The following is a 20863-nucleotide window of genomic DNA, read 5'->3' as shown; positions in this document are numbered from 1 at the left end:
GACTACTTGTCTGGATTTGTTCTAAGTACTAGAAGGTGGCAGCCAAAACTTGGTTTGGTTATTTCTCATTGCTGTGCACGTAAAACACTTCCTCACCTCTGCGGCTCTTGGCCATGCCCTCTTCTCTGAGGTCTGCCTGCCGTGCCAGCCTGCCCGAGCGTTCCGTCAGCTGACCTCAAACGGCCAATCTCTGTCCAGCAGGCACTATAAAGCCCTGCCTTCAGTGCTTGCTCCTCAGTGCACGCAACTCATCTCCAGTGTGAGGACACTGCCTAAACACCCACTCCCTTTCCCCGATAGCTGCCTTGGATCTTGAACCTTCCCCAATTTTCACTGCGTGGTTTCTTCCGGCCTCTCTCATTCTTGTTTCCTGCTCTGGAACTCAGCTCCTCCACATTCTGGGCTACCTATGTGCTGCCATCCCATTCGGACTGACAGTCAGGTCCCTTTAGAGATGTGAAGGCCCAGAAAAAACAGGAAAAAATGGGGGTGGGGGACACCCAGATTCGTTTTTTTAAAAGAATTTCTCACACTTTTCCCCCCAGGGATTTCTGAAAAATTGGCGTGGGGGCAGGGAGTTTTTCCTGATTTTTTTCTGGTTTTCCTCCAACTTTGTCTGTTTTTGTTTCTAGGACTTTACATCTCTAGGTCACCCAAAATCCAGCTTCCGGTAGCCTAGCCCTTGCTGAGGCCTGAGGCATAAGCAGCAGCCGCAGGAGGAGACTTAAGAGTGTTTACCCACGGAGGGCTTCTCTCACCTTTTTCCAAATCGGCCGGATTAAACCCATTCACCAGGCATTTTGGCACTCCCCATTCTGTGCTCATCAAGACGTTGTGCCTTGGCTGGTACCAGAAGTCATAGCCTAGCGGTGGGACTTTGGGTCCTTTTTCCCAGTTCCCCTTCACCTCAAAGGTCTCTCCATCCAGCAAGACAAAACCACCTGACAGGAGCAAATAAAATTATTATTATTATTATTATTGTCGTAGACAAGGCTCATTTTGTGTCAATCTCAAAATATCTTTTGATACTTCCCAGCACGGCTGTGCCTGCATGTGTGCAAGACTGCCACCATTTCAGTTTCCTGCACATAATTAACAGCCTTCATTTTTTCAAAAAGTGTTAAGTTTCTAGCCCTTATGATTGCAAAGCTATAGTTACACATTTCGTGGGTCATCGCCACTGAAATCTGAGAAGACAAAGGGGCAGTTGAATATGACTTCTAGTGCTTTGGGAACTATCAATAAATTATGCAAATAATATCAAAAAATCAATAAATTATGCAACCGATAAATTATGCAAAGTACTTTAAAACGGCAGACTAAATCATGCAGAATAAAAGACATGACTCAAATTTGCATACTTTATACATGTCCAAGCGTTAAGGTTTTCGTGATGCAAAATTTGGACAGGGCCTTACTCTACAAAGTATTTAGCTTCATTGTTAATCCAGCCAAGTCTGCCTCCTGCAAATGCTGCCTCAGCTACCCCTCTACAGAGAGATACCTTTCCCATTGCCAGAAGGGTCTCCCATGGTGCTGATCATGATTTCGCCAGTGCCCAGGCAGTGAGTGGTGTGAGGATTGGCCAAGTTGCACTTCCAATACATGTCAATCGGCTCAATAGTCTAAGAAAAAATGTTTACACAGAGGAAGGTGAGGCTCCCAATTATTAGAACGTATAGATCAGGGGTGGAGAACTCAGGCCCAGGGACCCTAATTGTCTTTCCGGGGTTCCCCAAATGGCCACGCCCCTTCATCCGGCTCCACCCGCTTTCTCCCAACCACTGATCATTTAGTGGTTTCCCAGCTTATGTGCGGTTTTTCCCGCCTTCTAAAAGGTTGAAACGCCTCTCCTAAGGCTTAGTTACTGGCAGTAAAAGCTTTAAGCTAAAATATGCTGGGGGGTTTGGCCATGCCCCTCTTGCCTTTGGCCCCACCCACCACTGGAATGCAGCCCCAGAGAGTTTCTCGGCCCTCGGTCTGAACGAGGTTCTGCACTCCTGATATCAACAGACTGCTGGTAGAAAAATCCTGTAGCCAAGCACAGCGGTACCGTTACTACCTGTTTTGTGACGGACTACGTTTCCCACAAACAACCTTAGATGTTAATTGTCAAATTGCTGCAAGCCACCCCGTGCCGACAGGATCTCCCAGTTGATTGCACATTAGGCTTTGCGAGGTTTCTGCAAAGGTGCGAGTGACGGTAAAGCCCGCACCTTATGAAGCCTGGGAGCTCGCTGGTTTGTGCCTGTATCGATCACGTAAATCCGGGAAGAGATCAAGCTGGGAAGGATCAGCCTGTTCCGCTTCTTGGTCGTGTCTCCAAAGCAGCTGCTGCAGGAGTTCCACCCGGTGTGGTGGAGTTCGTCACTGACGTTGGGCATCGGCAGGCGGTGGATGACCTAGGAAGCACCACCAAAGGCAAGGTTTAAAGCAAGGGGGCGGAACCCCCAGCGCACAGACCTGACCTGGCCTGCGGGGTTCCCCAGCATGGCCCGCAGAGCCCCCTGGCCTGGTTTAAGGCCTGATCCTGTGAGCTAGAAAATGCGCTTCTGCAAGCAGCAGGAAGAAAGGCACTAACTCTGTATTTCTTGGCCGAGGCACCAAGAGGTTCTGCAGATCATCAGAGGGGCTGCTTCTACATCTTGGTTTCTTTACCATCAACCAGCCCCTGAGTCCAACTGGAAGGAGGAAGCAGAAACTTGGACCATGCTATCAACTGCTAGGGAGCAGAAGGGATTTCCATATCCTGAGGCATCCCTAATGTATTGTACATCTGTAGCATTTTATTTGTACCCCGCTTTGGGGGATGGAATCTTGGATGAAAAGTAAAGTATGAATATAAGCAACCTTCCCATTTTGAGCCCCTACTCTGTCTCCTCTTGCTGTGGACAAACCTAGGCTGGATTAACCACATTGCTAAGTACTCTGTAGATACAAGACGTAGAATCTTAGAATCATAGAAGAGTAGGGTTGGAAGGGGCCTACAAGGCCATCGAGTCCAACCCCCTGCTCAGTGCAGGAATCCAAGTCAGAGCATCCCTGACAGGTGGCTGTCCAGCCTCCTCTTGAATGCCTCCAGCGTGGGAGAGCCCGCCCCCTCCCCAGGTAATCGGTTCCATCTGGACAGAGACCCACCATTGCAGTCTCATTGTCCAGCATTTCCTCAAATGAAAAGAAAGTCTGTCTTGGCTCCTTGCCTAAATGTTGTTTGTAATATCTTGGGGGTGCCCCCCCCCCACTTATCAAAGATGGCCCTTTTTTGAGAGTCAGTCAAATTTAAAATTCGTTAAGATAGCTTCAATGACTACCTGAAAAATGAACTTCTCCACGGACGCTTCGTCCCATACTCACAGATACTGGGATGGGATTATGGAAGTTCTCTGGGGACAGCTGTGTTTCGCTAACTCCACTGGAACAGTATTTTCAGCATGACAACCAGCAGTTGCTTTCTAATTTGGAGAAAACCGAATTTTGCCATCTAGGAAGGGGAATCAAATATGGGTGGAAGATTCTGCTCTTCCGCTGAATTAAGAAGGTGGGGGGAAACTTGACACCCTAGCTACTAGATCACTGTTCCTAGCACACCAAGTAAAATTAATATCTGGCTTTGCTAGAGATTGCTGTTTTGTCCCAGCATGCCTTGCTGGAAACGAGAATTGTTTTGCTTTAGGCAGGTTCAGACTCTGCCTCCTTCAACCCGACGCCCTCCCGAAGTATTGGTCCACAACTCCCAAGAGCATGGTTTTTCTAATCAAGGCATGTTATGCCCAGTTTCTTGGGAGTAAGCTGCACTGAAGTTACGGTGCTTCCAGAGGACGTTTTTATTGTGCGATCGCCCTTCCTCCTTCATGGAATTCTATGGGAGGGTTTAGACAACAGGCTTTTCTACACAAGGCATTTATCATGCACTCGTCTTTCCCTGCTTGCAGTTGTTTATGGACAAAGCTATGGCCTTCCAGTTTCGCTTCTGTGTCCAACCAGCAGTTTTGGCAAGGTTTTTTTTAGAGCAGGGAAAATGCGGCATTTAACTGTGAAAGTGAAAGAAAGCATGATTTCCTCTTGTGTATCTGTGCTGTTGAACACAATGACACTTACCTCAAAGTAAGGATGCATACAATCACACTATCAGTGCGTTTCCATCTTTAGAATGGCTTTTTCTGTCATGCTTTCTATCCCTTTGGGTTTTTCTATGCGTGTACGAAGAAGAGTTATGTTGAACTCAAAAGCTTGCTCACTTGAGACATTTTAACGTCTCAGTTAGTTCTAATAAATATATTACACCACTGTTGCATTTGGATTCTGCCCCCAGCCCCAATGGACTAATATAACTTCTTGCAATATTTATTTGCAATTCAGGGCCTTTGAAATCCCATTACACAAAGGAGCGAGCACTGACACGGTACCTTGTTGAACCAGACTGACCGCTTGCAAAGCATACATGCAGTTTACAAAAGCAAACAAATGATTTAGCAGTTGGAACTGCTCAAGTATTAACGGGGTCATAGTTGGGAGGAAAAACGCCTAGAATTCCTCCGATGTAAAGCATGTAGTTATGCCAGAAAACTACTCCAAACAGCCTGAGCCAGCTGGTGTCTGATTTCTCAACCTCTTAGAATTGTTTTGCAATGAGGATGTGTCAGTTCTTACAGAGTATACACTCTAAGATTACCCTTCCCATCAGAAAGTAAAAACAAGCTGGAATTCTGAAATAGTTGTAGCATTTGCTAGCCAACAATCTCTGACCCCTAAAATATCAGCAAATAGCTGTGATAACAGCAAAAAAATGGCACTTATGGAGAAGCGTCACAAACATAAGAGTAAAAGCCAACAAACGTGAGAGCAGCTAGTCAATATTTGCTCAAAGGATTCTCTACAATTATTTGTCTCCAAGCTGATACAGAATCCTTGAGAATAGTACAGAGGGGGGGTTCAGTCTGAGAATATATTCTGCCCCCAAATTGAAAGGTTGGGACAGGGCAGTGTATGAGTGAGATGGAGTGGTGGAAAATGGGAGTATGTCCTGCCAGGTCTCACCCCCGGTTCCCCTATGTGTAGTAGGCGCATAACAATAGTGGCCTACCTTACAGTGTTGTTGTAAAGATTACAGAGATAATGTATGTGGAGATCTTTGAGGAATTTAAATATGCTATATAATGTTTTCCTCTTCCTCATCTTCCTGTTTATTATTATTTTCCTGTCTTGTTAAAAATCCCTGAGATATCTCCTTCCAAGGCCTGGTCTATATATGTAGTTGAAAGGGGTAGCATTGAGATGGCAGAGTCAGAATGGACACTACCACTTCAGACTGTTGAGGTGGGCTTACATATCTGAAAGCTGCCTTATTTTTACAAAAAGAAAGACAACTCCCTGCAAGTAGAAAAATAGCCTATCAGGGCACACATCCCTCTGGCATGCTAGATTTTGTTCTGCAGGGAGTTTCTACACATGATGGGGCGCATTCACAAAGGGTGTCTCTCACACCTGGAACTTAAAATGGGTCAATCCATCCAGGTCCTACCACCGAATTTTGTTGCAGGTGTAGACCAAGTCACATTGCATGACCAAATGTCCCCACCCCCACCCCTTCTGACTGAAAAGAAGCTGTTATAATATCAGGAAAACAGTTTCCCACAAGTGAAACAGCCTTGGCAAAGTGCGCTTAGTAACAGTGAGACAGCACAAAAAACAGCCGAATCTAAACTCAGGTTTGGAGCCCAAACTTTTAACAAAACATACTTGGCAATAAGTTGGAGATTTTGGATCCACATCCACAGTGGCTAGATAATCGGGTTTCTTTATTCCGGTGTTCCTGTAGATACAGGGCAGGTATACAATCTCTTCCCGGGGACCTTTAGAAAGCAAAAGAAATCTTGCATAAGCCCTTGCGAAAGAAAATCACACGCACGCTAAGGGGAAAGATCAAGTCATGTTAATGCCACAAGCAGATGGGTATTTATAACCACACAGTGGACACGCCGTATGTCACTCTTCTGTTAGCTCACTGTACTAGAGTAGCACCGCAATCCTACACGTGTCTACTCAGAAGTGAGTTCAGTGGGGCTTACTCCCAGATAATGGGGTTACAGGACTGCAGCTGAAGCTTTTTTCCTCGTTGAACACAGGGAGGGGCAGCTTTTCTTGCTGTCTGTGGGGGCCGCCCTCCGAGTCATAGCCCGTGCCTCAGAAGTATTTTGCCGCACCGACTGACTCTCTCGGCGGTTGTTAGGCTCCATGAGCCAGATGACTCCGCTTCACAGAATCATGGAGTTGCAAGGTGTCTTAGAGCATCTAGTCTGCCCCTCTGCTCAGTGCAGGCTCTGTACGGCAGGGTGCAGCAGGGGCATCCCTGACAGTTGGCTGTTCAGCCTCTGCTTAAATACCTCCAGCGAAGGAGAACGCCCCCCCCCCCGCAGTCTCTTCTACTGCTCTCACCGTTATGAGGTTTCTTCTAATGTTTAGCCAAAATCTTGCCTCCCTGCCATTTCCACCTCTTGGTTCTCATCCTGCTCTCGGGAGCAACAGGGAACAAGTCTGCTTCCTCTTCTGCATGACAGCCTTTCAGATACTTGAAGACCACCTGCCTTCATGGGCATTTCTACAGGAGGCTTTTAACCTGCCACTTTACCGAGGCTTGTGTTTCCGGATTCTTTGCAGGATTAAGATCGGCTCCTTTATGCATGTTTTTATTCCAGGGTGGGGTGGGGGTTCTTTCGCTTCCTTTCCTCATGTTCCATTACACAAGCACTAAGTGACGCTGTGGCATAGCGGAATTGCACAATTACACTAGGCTTTATCCCTCCGTTCACAAATAATACCAGACTTTCCTCGTTAGGAAAAAAAACGCGATAATGGTCGCACAGCACGCAAGGGGTTCTGGAGGATGACGTTGTCGTCTAAAGGACATGCAAACTAATGAGTGAGCAATCACGAGTGCACAATAAAAGCCTCATGTAGAAATGCTCTTTATCTCAAAGTCAATAAGTTCTAGAAGCTTTCATCTCCATCAGGAGTAGGTCTTTTGTAATGTTAGTCACAAGACTATGGATTTACATACAAATGTGCCAATTTACGGATTACGTGCATGTTACGCATGAAGCCAAAAGCAGACATGTAACATTGCCACGAACTATCTGTCTGCCTTACATGAAAACACATTTGTTTTGCCTGTAAGTGACACTGTAGGCAAACTTCTTTTTCATAGAATCATAGAATAGTAGGGTTGGAAGGGGCCTACAAGGCCAGCAAGTCCAACCCCCTGTTCAATGCAGGAATCCAAGTCAGAGCATCCCTGACAGATGGCTGTCCAGCCTCGTCTTGAAGGCCTCCAGTGTGGGAGAGCCCACCACCTCCCTAGGGAATGGGTTCCATCATCGTATTGCTCTAACAGTCAGGAAGTTTTTCCTGATGTTCAGCCAGAATCTGGCTTCCTGGAACTTGAGCCCATTATTCCGTGTCCTGCACTCTGGGATGATCTGGAAGAGATGCTGGCCTTCCTCTCTGGGACAACCTTTCAAGTACTTGAAGAGCGCTATCGTATCTCCCCTCAGTCTTCTCTTCTCAAGGCTAAACATGCCCAGTTCTTTCAGTCTCTCCTCATAGGGCTTTGTTTCCAGTCCCCTGATCATCCTCGTTGCCCTCCTCTGAACCCTCTCCAGTTTGTCTGCATCCTTCTGAAAGTGTGGTGCCCAGAACGGGACACAGTACTCCAGATGAGGCCTAACCAGTGCTGAGTAGAGGGGAACTAGTACTTCCCGGGATTTGGAAGCTATGCTTCTATGAACGCAACCCAAAATAGCATTGGCCTTTTTTTGCAGCCACATCACATTGTTGGCTCATATTCAGCTTGTGATCGACAACAATTCCAAGATCCTTCTCGCTTGTCGTGTTGTTGAGCCACATATCCCCCATCTTGTAACTGTGCATTTGGTTTCTTTTTCCTAGGTGCAGAACTTGGCATTTATCCCTATTAAATGCCATTCTGTTGTTTTCTGCCCAGCGCTCCAGTCTATCAAGATCACTTTGAATTTTGTTTCTGTCTTCCAAAGTATTAGCTATCTCGCCCAATTTTGTGTCATCTGCAAATGTGATCAGCATTCCCTGCACCTCCAAGTCATTCATAAAAATGCTGAAGAGCACTGGGCCCAAGACTGAGCCCTGCGGTACCCCACTCGTTACCTCTCCCCAGTTTGAGACGGTCCCATTGATAAGCACTCTTTGAGTCCGATTCTGTAGCCAACTGTGGATCCACCGGATCGTTGTTTCATCTAGCCCACTTTGAGCTCGTTTGCTCATCAGGACATCATGGGGCACTTTGTCGAAAGCTTTGCTGAAGTCGAGGTATATTATGTCTACAGTATTCCCATGGTCCACAAGGGAGGTGACTTGATCAAAAAATGAGATCAGATTTGTCTGGCAGGATTTGTTCTTGACAAATCCATGTTGGCTTCGAGTCATCACTGCATTGTTGTCAAGGTGCTTCCAGATGGATTGCTTTATCATCTGCTCCAGAATTTTCCCAGGGATTGATGTCAGACTGACTGGTTTGTAGCTCCCAGGGTCCTCCATTTTGCCCTTTTTGAAGATAGGGACAACATTAGCCCTCCTCCAGTCATCTGGCACTTCCCCCGTCCTCCATGATTTCTCAAAGAGAATGGACAGTGGTTCTGAGAGTTCTTCTGCCAGTTCCTTCATTACTCTAGGATGCAGTTCATCTGGCCCTGGAGATTTGAACTCATTCAAAGTCATTAGGTGTTCCTTGACCATATGCCTATCGATCTCAAGCTGCAATCCTGCCCCTTCAGCCTGTACTTCACCTTCGCCAGGGGGGTCATAGACCCTCTTTGGGGAGAAGACTGAGCCAAAGTAGGAATTCAGCACTTCTGCCTTTTCTTTGTCATCTGTTATCGTTTTGCCATCCTTATTTAATAGCTGAACAACCATTTCTTTCCTCTGCCTTTTGCTATGGACGTAGCTGAAGAAAGCCTTTTTGTTGTTTATAGCATCCCTTGCTAACCTCAGCTCGATCTCAGCTTTAGCCTCCCTGACGCCATCCCTGCAATTCTGTGCTGTACTCTTCCTTCGTTGCTTGGCCTTCTTTCCACTTTCTATATGTGTCCTTTTTTGTTTTCAGGTCATCTCTAAGCTTTTTGTGAAGCCACATTGGCTTCTTCTGACTTGGTTAAACTTTGTTGGAGCGAAACCAATGGAAGCCAAATGAATACTGACTGAGGACCAAGTTCACAACTGGCCATTCCTGATTTGACATAACATTAGGGCTGTCATCCAGTTAAAGAAATGTCCATTGATAGGTTAAATCAGCATAAATTTGTACCTGAGAAAAAGTAGTTCTAACATGGTGGGGAAGAGGAAACTTTGTTTTTTGGTGATACATTCATGCATTAATGCAGGTCTCATCTTAAAGAGGCATAGATGCCTCGTTCTCTCACACGTGGGGTAATGCCTGCTATCTGGAGGCAAAGTGAATTAAGAATAATAATTACCTGAATTAAAAAAACACTTGAATTAAAAATAACAACTTCCTCTAAAAAAAAATCTGCCTAATTAATTGGCGGTGGGAAATGACACACCTTTTGAGTTGATCAACACATTTTTAATCAACACATTGATTAGGGAGGGGCCGTAGCTCTGTGTAACAGAGCATATGCTTTGCATGCAGGAGGTCTCAGGTTTGATCCCCGGCTTTTGCAGATAAGGCAAGGAAAGAATCCTGCCTGAAACCCTGAAGAGCTGATGCCAGTCAGTGTCAACACTACTGGGCTGGATGGACCCAGGTTCTGACTCAGTACAAGGCAGCTTCCTACGTTCCTATTAAACAGCACTGAATAAAAACATTGCATCTCTGTTTAATTATCAAGTATTGGAGAAGGGCTCAGGATCGTTTAAGAGAATTTGCTCCCGTGATAGTGAGATCTCCGAAACCGAGACCCATTATCTGCTGTGCCCAGATGTGGGTGACAACTGAAAATGAGTTTCCTTCACTTGACGTATGTTCTTGTTTTTACTAGTGCTTCTCCCAATCTTTGGGCTACCGTTGCCACTCCCTGATAGAGTCTGTTTGCTTTTCTACTTCAGGAAACACAGGGCTCTTGTGGACTGTATTAAATTCCTTTATTCTTTTCACTCCTTTGATTAAATGTGTTCAGTTTGCACAGGGAATCCATTTCAGTGTACAAAAAAATCTCAAACCCACTAGTGCGGACAATACCTAGCTCATTTTAGGATTACCACTTACCCACTGGCAAAAAAGTGAGAGTAAATGTATCGCCAAGGAAGAGGACAAAAGAGGGCACTGATTTGCATAGGACTTTCACATGCTAATTTACGTGTAGCAATGCCAATGTTGAAATTACAATAATGTGAATGGACATACAGTCTTACCCTACTGCCCAGATGATTTGCTCATTCTGCTGCCCAGGTGCGGCTAACTGCGGATGGATAACTTCAAGGCCCTGGTTCTGCTCTCCCTTCTTAGGGTTCTTGAACTTTAAACTGGACTTGGGCTGGACAAGCCCTTCCAAGAGAGGACACCTGCTTCACATAGAGGACAGTCCTCTAGGACTCCTTCCAATAGAAGATTGTTCTCTCTAGAGTAGGACTCGTGGACACCAAAGCTCAACTTGACCCTGTCCTCAGCTTTGGAAGTAATCCTATTATTATTATTATTATTATTATTATTATTATTATTACCCATGGCTAACATAAGAACATAAGAAGAGCCATGCTGGATCAGACCAAGGGTCCATCTAGTCCAGCATTCTGTTCACACAGCGGCCAACCAGCTGACAACCAGGAACCCACAAGCAGGACAGGAGCCCAACAGCACCCTCTCACCCATGTTCCCCAGCAACTGGTGAACATAGGCTCACTGCCTCTGGTACTGGAGGTAGCACATAGCCATCAAGACTGGTAGCCATCGGTAGCCTTTTCTTCCAGGAATTTTTCCTGGAAAAGCACTTTTGAGGCTGGCCAAAACATTTGTGGACCTTTGCTTTGTTGCAAAAACCTGCCCCAACCTCCTTGAAACCACAGAAGGCCTCCCTTACCTTTCATTGCATCCAATGGAGTTTTGTACCCAGGGCCGCAGTCTCCGCATTTTGCTGCAAAACAAAATGGTTGGGAGAGAAGTTAAAGAGCTTCAGAGGATCTGGGACCCAATGTCACTAGGGACGCCTTGCCTGTCCTTTTGATGACAAAAATCATTGCCGTCTTTTGTCATTGCCGGATGTAGGTCATCTTTAGAAGAAGTCACTCACTAGCTTTGGACAGGAGAATACTATGGGGAAATCACTGGGAATGATTCCGGGTGCAGAATTCAGCTTCCTGTGAGTCTCGACTTTCTTTCTTTTATAAAAATGAAAACCCAAGTTTCTAGCCCTTATGACTGTGAAATCTCAGAAGCTAAAGAGGTGGATGCATACTATTTCAGAGGTGAGGCATAGCACCCCATGACTAGAAGCAAAAGCCTTGAATTATGCAAGCTTAACCCTTAGCATGTGCATTTGCCTAATTTATTCAGATTGTAGCATCCAGCTTCCCTTGATGCAGAACATTAATAATTTTCACTAGCATAGCCCTGACTGTGAATTACCAGCTTGATCTTTTACGTCTTGAAAGATTTAAGAGAGACCAATGCAGGTGTAAAAGCCACATAATACATGGACACAAGTAAGTACAGCTTGCGTTCTGCAGACGTCAATAGATGCTGTGCCTGCCACAGGAAATCCTATGATCACGGTAAACCCCTTGATGTCCTTCTTTGTTGGTTCAAGCCCATAGCTTGTGTGGTTAGGGAGTTGCTTTGTGGAACCTGGGATGTGGGTTCTATTCCTCCCTGCTCCCCTTTATCTGGTATAGCTCAGTGGGGCAGTTGGCTGGAAAACTGGGAGTCTTTCAGGCCCAGTAAATGTGACTTCCCATATTTCAATGTCTTTGTACATGTGGGGCTCCACAAATACAGGATATTATTAATTATATTTTTATAATTATATAATTATTTTTTTCTGTGAACAGTATGGCATTCTTGAACCTTTGTTGGAAGGAATGATTGACAGAACTTTGGGTGAGCAAATGTGTAAACTACATGTAGAAACGGGTCCTTGCATGACTAATCCAGTACCTTGATTCGCTGTGCCTGCCAAAAAGATTAGAGCAAATATCCTCAAAACTGCTGTGCGCATGATTAATAGATTTGGTTGGTTTAGTCATCTTTTTTTTTTTAATTTTCTTTTGGTGACTGTGTCTCTTTTCTGGTAAAACTGTAAGAATATATGGTTATATGAATTTTTAAAAAAATTAAAGAAAGAGTTAATGCAAGTTCAAACCTCCAGCCACCGCCAGTTATGTGGAGAGGACGGTTGGGTTGGGTTGGTTGTCTAGAGGTACGACCCGTAACGTTGGGAGCTGCCATCTTTCATTTTACACATGGCTTTAAAAGGACAAATTAGAGATTAGACAAAACCTTGGAGAAGGAGAGGTCTGTTGACTGGTTTTAGCTATGTTAGCTAAATGGAATCTCCACGTTCAGAGGCAGTATTAACTTCAAATACCAGAATGCCAAGGACAAATAAGAGGCAGGTGTTGATTTCATGCCCTGCTTGTGGGATACCCAGAGGCATCCGGTTGGCCACTCTGAGAAATAAGATACTGGTCTAGATGGACTTCTGGACTGCTGTACCAGTGCTGTAAGCATGGCTGGCCTGAGGAAAGGTGCACAGATCGGGTTGAGGGTTCGCAGCTTGGACGGGGGTGTATAAAATTATGCCTGGTGTGGAGAAAGTGGACAGGGAGACTTTTTTTCTCCCTCTCTCATAATCCTAGAACCCAATGGCTCCATCCCATAAAGCCAAATGGTGGGAGATTCAGGACAGATCAAAGGAAGGACTTCTTTACACAGGGCAGAGTTAAAACTGTGGAAATTTGCTACCATAAGATGTAGTGATGGCTACCAAGTTGGATGGCTTTGAAAGGGAGTTAGACAAATTCATGGAGGAGAGGGCTGTCAATGGCTACTAGTCCTGATGGCTACATGCTACCTCCAGTACCAGAGGCAGTATTCCTGTGTACACCAGCTGCTGGGGAACATGGGCGGGAGGGTGCAGTCACACTCATAACCTGCTTGTGGGCTTCCCATTGGGGCATCTGGTTGGCCACTGTGGGATCGGCGTGAACAAGAGAGGCATTTGGTTCTTCTTATGTTCTTATATCCACAACACTTCCATATTTAAGGCTAGCTCTGACCCAACAGATGTGGGGAAACCAGCGTAGAGGGAGCGCTGAAGACGATGTTTTGGAACGGACAAACTTGGCCTTTTAGAATAAACATTCTTGGCAGCGGAGCCCTTTAGGAGTGGAAATGGAATTTTGGCACTGGATGTCTCTCGGTTTTAGACATCAGTTATTCAAGCTAAACCTGCCCTGTCATTTCGTTTATTGATGGCAGGCCATGGTTTCTTGTCATGCAGGCAGTCAGGTGCACACCTAAACAGGCCTGTCATTGCGAAACGTCCTAGGGTTGTCCCAAAAGCCTCTTCCGAGGAAAGCTCTGCGGCACGACTCCTCCTGTGTATGGCAATGCATCCCAGGAAATGTTGCAAGGAGCTCTCCCCTCTGTGGATGAGGGACCCCTTCCACAGTTGTGGGGCTTTACTGTCATCCTGTCTGAATTGAGAGTGAATCCCAGAAGGCACCAGAACTCATTTGCGCGGTGTGTAGAAAGTGGGAACAGAGAACCTTTTCTCCTGCTCCCACGATACTTGTACAGCCTTCCATAATCTAATGCTCTCCAGATCTGTTGGACTGCAACTAGCTAGTCGGTGTGGTGGTTAGAGTGTTGGGCTGGGACTCGTGAGACCTGGGTTCTAGTCCCCACTCGGCCATGAAGCTCATTGGTTGACTTGGGGCCAGTCCCTGACTTTCAGCCTAGCCTACCTCACAGGGTTGTTTGGAGGATAAAAATGGAGGAGGAGGACGAACACATATGCCCCCTTGAGCTCCTTGGAGGAAAGGTGGGATACAAATGTAACCAACCAACCATATTGTAGCTTAAAGCTTTTACTGCCAGTAACTAAGCCTTAGGAGAGGCATTTCATCCTTTTAGAGTGGGAAAGAATGTGTGCAAAAGCCAGGAAACCACCAACCGATCGGCAGTTTGTGGTTCTGATCAAATTTAAGGCAGCTTCCCTTATTGCACGGTGGGAAGGAGCTAGTACCACGAGGGTGTACATCCTAAATGCAGATAGCTTAGAAGTTATTTAACTCTATTTACATATCCATAAGATACAGTGTAAAGTTACAGGATAGCGCTTGTCCTTTTTTGCCAGTGATTGGCAAGCCTGCTGAAAGGCAAGGACAAGGTTTACTTGGTCGTGAAGAATTGAGGCATCCTGCCCACACCCTTTGCCTTTATACCGCAGCAAACGAAAGGCATAGAGATTTTTTAAAACTGAAAGCTGGAAATTCAGGGAAGGGCCCGGATTGTCCCTGAGAGAAGGCAAACCTCCCTGAGTCCACCTCTGGCTAAGACCCTGGGAAGTTAGCAACCGTCACCTCCACCAGAGCTCTGCACAGCCTGACCTTGAGTTTGGCAGTCTGCCCCAAATTTCACCATGTCATTTTACCTCCCAGGTATCTTCATGGCACAGTTCAGTGCTGTGGCGCAATCGATCACTGCTTTTATGATCCACTGAAATGTGTTGTACGGTGTAAGATGCCTTCTTTATCTCTGTGCGATGTCAGGCTGAGTTTACAGGCAGTTGCTTGTCTGTTGCAACAACCCAGCGGCCAACTTCTGGCTTATCATTAAGACTTTAAGGCCTTTTTTTTGTTGGGTTCGCTGCAACAGACCAGTATGGCTGGAATTTGGGCTTATTGAATGCCCGAGCAGCCTGTTTAATAAGTAACACATTAAACAAAAAAAAGAAAATAGAAGAGATAAGGGTCAAATAGTTTTATAGTAGCAATAAACTGAAGGGATATATCCCAATTGTGGCTGGATGAGGAACTCGCTTTTAAGATCAGAGACACCTTGATCAACAGTGAAAAGACACAATACTCCAAATGAAGTCTGATCGATGCAGAATAAAGTAAAAGTATTACTTTCCACGACTTGGAAATTATGGTTCTACTAATGCAGCCTAAAATCACATTAGCTGTTTTTGCAGTCACATCACATTGCTGGCTCATGTTCAGCTTATGCTCAACTACAGTCCCGAGATGCTTTTCATGCATACTATTGCCAAGCCAGGCATCTCCCCACCACCCCCTGCATCTTATATCTGTGGGCTTTGGGGCCTGAATGCAGAACTTTGCATTTGTCTCTGCTGAATTTCATTTTGTTAATTTCAGCCCAGTTTTCCATTCTATTGAGGTCATTTTTAATTTTATTCTTGTCTTCTGAGGTGTTGTTGGGGATTCCTCACAGTTTTGTGTTGTCTGCAAATTTGACACAAATTTCATCTAACTCACTGTGAATAAAATGTTGAAGAGAACCAGGCCTGGGACAGAGCCCTGCGGCACCCCACTCAAGTCAAAACCTCCCTCCAGTTTGATGAGGAACCACCCGTGGAGTAAGTTTTCAATTCCCAACCACCTCTGAACTCACTTAACAGTGCTATCATCCTTGACCAATCTCATGCCCTGCAGATGTGTTGGGAATGATGGGAGCTGTAGTCCCACACCTACGGCGACCGCCTATCCAAAACAAGGCAGGAGAAGCACGGGGGGACAGCTACTTTTTGCTAGACAGCCATTTTCGGCTATCTAGTGGCGGGGGGCCGACCGGGAGAGGAAGCTGCCATACAACACACTGGATGTGTCGTATGCACAGCTGCACTCTCCCCGCCCCGGAACGCCCGCCAGCGGAACACCCCCTTTTCAGTCACTCCGTGCTCCTCTTCCGAGTGTGGAGGACGGGGCTTCTCCGTGCTGCCTCCGAAGCAGCAAGGACGAGGGGGGTGGTTGGTTTTGGGCTCCGAGGTCGGTTCCTGGAAATGAGCATATCCTATGGCCCTCTAGACCACAGTGTCTAGTGGCCATAGGATTGCTCTCTTAGAAAAAGGTCCTACAGTTCCCAGCATTCCTCCAGGCAACCATGCTGGCTGGGAAGTGCTGGGAATTGTAGGACTTTTTTCTGTGTAAATATGCATAGGATTGCACCCTAAACATTTTATTAAACATTCAAAGAAAAAGAGAGGGAGAGACTGATTAAAGATGGCATATTAAAATGACATACTAAACCCCTCTCTACAAAAGAAGGTCTTTACCAGCTTCTGGAAAGTCATTAATAAGGAAGTGAGACGAGTGAGAGAGCCTGGGGCAGCCACCTAAAAGGCCCTGTCCCTAACCCCAAGCTACACGTATCTGTTGGGACATTACAAGAGGGCCTCCAAAGATGATCTTAGCAGGTAGGTATGCTCGTACAGGAGAAGGCAGCCCTTCAGATATCCTGATCTTAAATCATTTGGGATCTAAAGGTCACCACCAGTACTTTGAATTGTGCACAAAAACAAAGTGGAAGTCAGTTATGTTTGCGGGAGATCAGGGGAGCAGCGGCCCTTGGCTCCCCGGCAGATGGCAGAGGCCAGAGCTGCCTTCCCCAGCCTGGCTCCTTCTAGATGTGTTGTCCTGAAACTCCCATAAATCCCAGCCAGCAGGGCCAACACATCCGGAGGGAACCAGGCTGGAGAAGTCTGGGGCAAAGCGGGCTGCCCTTCCGCTCTGCAATCTCAGGGCAACTAACAGTTGGAGCCAAGTGTTGCATTGTTGTTTCCTAGCACGTCTCTGAGTGTATTAAAACCGACTTCCCTGAAATCCAACGTGCACTTTTGGTTATGCTCACCTTTGGCTTTCTATGAGAATTCCGGCATTATGCGGTCACCTTCCCCCAAAGCTTGTGCTACTTTAATCTCATCGGCCAACTCTTCCCTATCGGTAAGGATCAAGGATAAGCTGTCTGATTCTCCTTGAGCCTCCCTCTGCCTTGGGAAGAAGTTACGAAGTCAGGGCTTGGTTGGAGATTCCGTGCCTCGTGGAGTTTGTTTCCAGGGAGCCACCAGGGTTCTTGGAAGTACCCCATTGCCATTCATTCTTGCTCCTCTGAAATAGCTGTAATTTCTTCCAGGAAAGCACCGTGACTGGAGTGGGTGGGGTTTGCCCACAGATCTCCTCAGTGCCCTCCATATGTGTGGGACTACAGCTGCTATCATGTCCAGGCAGCATGGCCACCATCCAACACATCTGGGAGGGGGCACCAGGATGGGGAAGGCTGTGCTACAGGGGTACAAAACCTCTGTGGGCCAAATGTGGCCCACCTGGGGTCCCAATCTGGCCCTCCAGCCACACCCCCTTTCCCCAGAACGGCGATCATTTCGTGGTCTCCCGGCTTTTGTTTAGTTTTTCCCCATGCTAAAAGTTTTAAATGCCTCTCCTAAAGATTAGTAATTAGCAGTGAGAGCTTTAAGTGAAAATTCGCTGGTATTTTTTTCCCATTCTGGCCCGCCTCTTTTGTCTCTGGCTCCACCCACTGCTGGAATGTAGCCCCCGACAGCTTCTCTCCAATTGAATTTCGCCCTCACACTGAAAGAGGTTGAATACCCCTGCTGTATTACACCATGCTGCCTTGCTGGTTTTTGATTCCTTTGTTATTACTCCCCCCATTTATCCTCACAACTACCCTGTGGGGTAGGTTAGGGTGAAAAAGAAAGAGTGACAGGCTGAAGGCTACCCAGTGAGCTTCATGGCTGAGTGGGTATTCAAACCTGTCTCTCCCCAGTCCTGGGTTGCTTCCGGACAAGCTTTCATCGAACCATCGCCCTGCTTCATTCACGGCATTTTATGGGTGTCATCGTAACCTTCCCCTGTTTTCCCACCGCTTTGTCTGTCTTTTTTCTTACCATGGAAAACCTGCACAGTGCCTTCTGACTGGAAGTGCTAGGAACCCCCTGTCTAGAAGTACCCCTAGTCTGGCATGCTGAACCATTCTCTCTCTAGTGATGTTCTTTTATTTATTTATTTATTTATTTATTATTAAATTTATTAATTGCCCATCTGGCTGGTCACCCAGCCACTCTGGGCGATGTACAGCGTATAATAAAACAGTTTAAAACAATAAAATTCTACAGTAAAAACGTTTTCTAAAATACTCTAACCCACCCCAAATGCCTGCCTGAACAACCACGTTTTTAATGCACGACGGAAGCTCATTAAAGAGGGGGCATGGCGGAGTTCCCTAGGGAGGGAGTTCCACAGAGTGGGGGCCACAACAGAAAAGGCCCTCTCCCTCGTCCCCACCAGTCTAGCTGTCCTGGCTGATGGGACAGAGAGAAGGCCATCCGAGGCTGATCTTGTTAAGCGGCCTGTCTGGTGTTGCTGGAGGCGCTCCTTAAGATAGGCTGGGCTATGGTTAACTTAGTTCTGCTTTTCCCTGCCCTCTACTCCCTTCTAATTAAAAGCTTGCTTTCATCCCTTTGCCACACAAGAGTCTTCACTGAAGTGTTATAGGCAGTGCAATCCTATGAATGTTAACTGCTGCTAATGTGTTTGTCATTCGCAGTGCTTCCTGCATTTAATTCCCTGTTTACAATTTGTCCCCCACCGCTCACCATATGTATTGTATATAAACCTGAAACTCTCTATAACACTCTGTGCATCTGATGAAGCAGGCTCTAATCCGTGAAAGTTTATGCCAAGATAAATTTGTTAGCCTTTAAGGTACGACAAGCATCTTCGTTGTTTTTGCTGCAATAGACTAAGGCGGCTACCCCTCTGGAAATTATTTAAAAAAAAAAAAAAGGGAAAGGTGTCCCCAACCAGTCGTGCCCGACTCTAGGGTGCTCAGAAGTAAATCTCGGTGTGTTCGGTGGGGCTTACTAGAGGTGTGTTTAGGATTTCAGCTACAACCCAAAATGGACTTTCAAATTCACTAGCTACTTTAAGATTGCAGCCTGAAACATGCTTGCAACCCCTACTGAGTGCACTGGGACTTGCATCAGAGTAAACATGCGGAGGATCAGGCTGCACAAAACATTATTGCTCACATACCACTCAAAAAGATTAAGAGAGCCAGCGTGGTGTAGTGGCGAGAGTGTTGGACTAGGAGCTGGGAGATCCGGGTTCTAGTCCCCACTTGGCCATGGAAGCTCACTGGGTGACTTTGGGCCAGCCACAGACTCTCAGCCCAGCCTACCTCACAGGGTTGTTGTCGTGAGGATGAAATGGAGAGGAGGAGGATAATGCAAGCCGCCTTGGGTTCCTTGCGAGAGGAAGAAAGGCGGGGTATAAATGCAATAAATAGATAGATAGATAGATAGATAAGGCAGCAGCGACCTTAAACATGCTTGCTTGGGCGCACGCCCCGTGGAAAACGGCGAGACTTGCTTTTGAAGCAGACCAGGTTGGGGAAGAGCGTTTTGAAGGGACGTGCATACACTGACGCTGTAAGAGCCCCAGTCCTCAACGCATTTTCTTAGAAGTGGTTTCCATGGGTCTGACTTCGGAGGGGAAAAAAAGCTCTTGGGACTTAGCTGAAGGGATAGAAGTGCCGCAGCCCTGAACCAACGCGTGTTTCCTCGCTGGCACGAGTCCCTCGGAGTTCTGTGGGGCTTGCTCCTGCGGGTGTGGGAGGTGGGGTGGGGGTGCATATGCTGGCAGCCCCCAAAGCGAAGACAGAATGGGAAGGTTTTGCTACAGAAACCAGATGCGCGCGCACACCCCTCCGCCCAGCCAGTGTCCGCAGGGGGTGCGCTGCAAAGGGAGAGAGGAGAACTTTTGGGACCGTGACCTCCCCATGCGCAAAGTTTGCGCGCGGGACTACAGAGCGCAAACCCAGCGGAGGGAAGTCAGCTTTCGTGCAGGGCAGAGCCGCTTTTGCAAGCTGAGTAAAAGCAAAAAAGGGCGTCTCTCTTACCCATGCTGGGCTCCTTTTATGCCTGCTCGCTCTCTCCAGACCGTTGTGCAGCCCGAAGCGAGACCGCAGCCTCGGCGCAGCGCTCGGGAGGGCCATATGTACGCAACTCAGCGCGGTGGGTGGAGAGGGGGCGTGCCGAGAGGAGGAAGCTGTCGAGTTGATGAGGCTGACCGCAGCCGCCGCTGTGGGCGGGATCCCGGTACAGAGCCGGGCTGGTTCCCCCTTCTCCAAAGCGGGTGGGTTCCCCCCCCCCTCTGGTTCGGATCATATTTGTCCTTCCCTGCAGATCAGTATGGGACTGCCTCATCGTGAGCCTCCCCGGGAGGAGGCGTGACATGTCCTTTGCACCAAAAAGGAGGAAAGCTACTTAAGTTCAGAAAAGAAAAAGAAAGGAAGAAGTCCTGGCTCCGGGTAGCATTGCAGAATGCACACCGCCAACCAGCCCATGCCTGACAGCTTTGAAATGGGCAAGCTGCCTGTTGTGCAGAGTGGCTGCCAGAGGCCTTCGGAGAGTTATGTTTGTGCCTGCTTTGCTGACTGCACCATAGTTCTCTTCAAATTCCTCCTTGAAAAACACCTTTTCTGTGGAAGCTTTGGCACCCTAGTTCCCGTGCCTGCTGTTAACAACACCAAAGCACATGAAACTGAAACAAATACATATTTATTTATCCCAGCCTGTTTTTTTTTCCGTTCCTCTGTTGTATCCCCTGAGATGAAATATATAGATTGTTTATTTATCCCAGACTCTATTTTCTTCCCATTCCTCTAGTATCTCCCCTGCGTTAAATTACATAGATTGTAAGCCCTTTAGGGGCAGAGACCTGTCTTCCTGTACTCTGCAAAGGACCATGAGTGTACCATATAAATACATACATACATAGGCAATTCCCAATGTCTTAGGACTGGCTGGTGCATATGGTTTTGTACTGTATCAAATTC

General features: G+C 46.8%; 1 protein-coding gene across 1 annotated transcript in view; it reads right to left on the bottom strand.

The window, feature by feature from the left end:
• The window catches only part of LOC146334630 (methanethiol oxidase-like), a 32217-nt gene extending 12222 nt beyond the window's left edge, over positions 1-19995 (bottom strand). Inside the window, exons 1-6 of the mRNA XM_084824345.1 lie at positions 19925-19995; positions 11067-11120; positions 5740-5852; positions 2217-2402; positions 1505-1625; positions 759-941 (exon numbers count right to left, since the gene is read on the bottom strand). Of these exons, the coding sequence (XP_084680471.1) occupies positions 759-941; positions 1505-1625; positions 2217-2402; positions 5740-5852; positions 11067-11120; positions 19925-19928 (661 nt within the window). The 5' untranslated portion in view covers positions 19929-19995. The remainder of the gene's footprint in view (positions 1-758; positions 942-1504; positions 1626-2216; positions 2403-5739; positions 5853-11066; positions 11121-19924) is intronic.
• Positions 19996-20863: the final 868 nt, after the last annotated feature.

This window comes from Heloderma suspectum, chromosome 17 (assembly GCF_057233095.1).
Source record: "Heloderma suspectum isolate Gila_16-S chromosome 17, 16-S_ref, whole genome shotgun sequence".
NCBI lineage: Eukaryota > Metazoa > Chordata > Lepidosauria > Squamata > Helodermatidae > Heloderma > Heloderma suspectum.
Note: the sequence above shows the minus strand (reverse complement) of the source record. Positions and strands in the feature narration are given on the sequence as shown.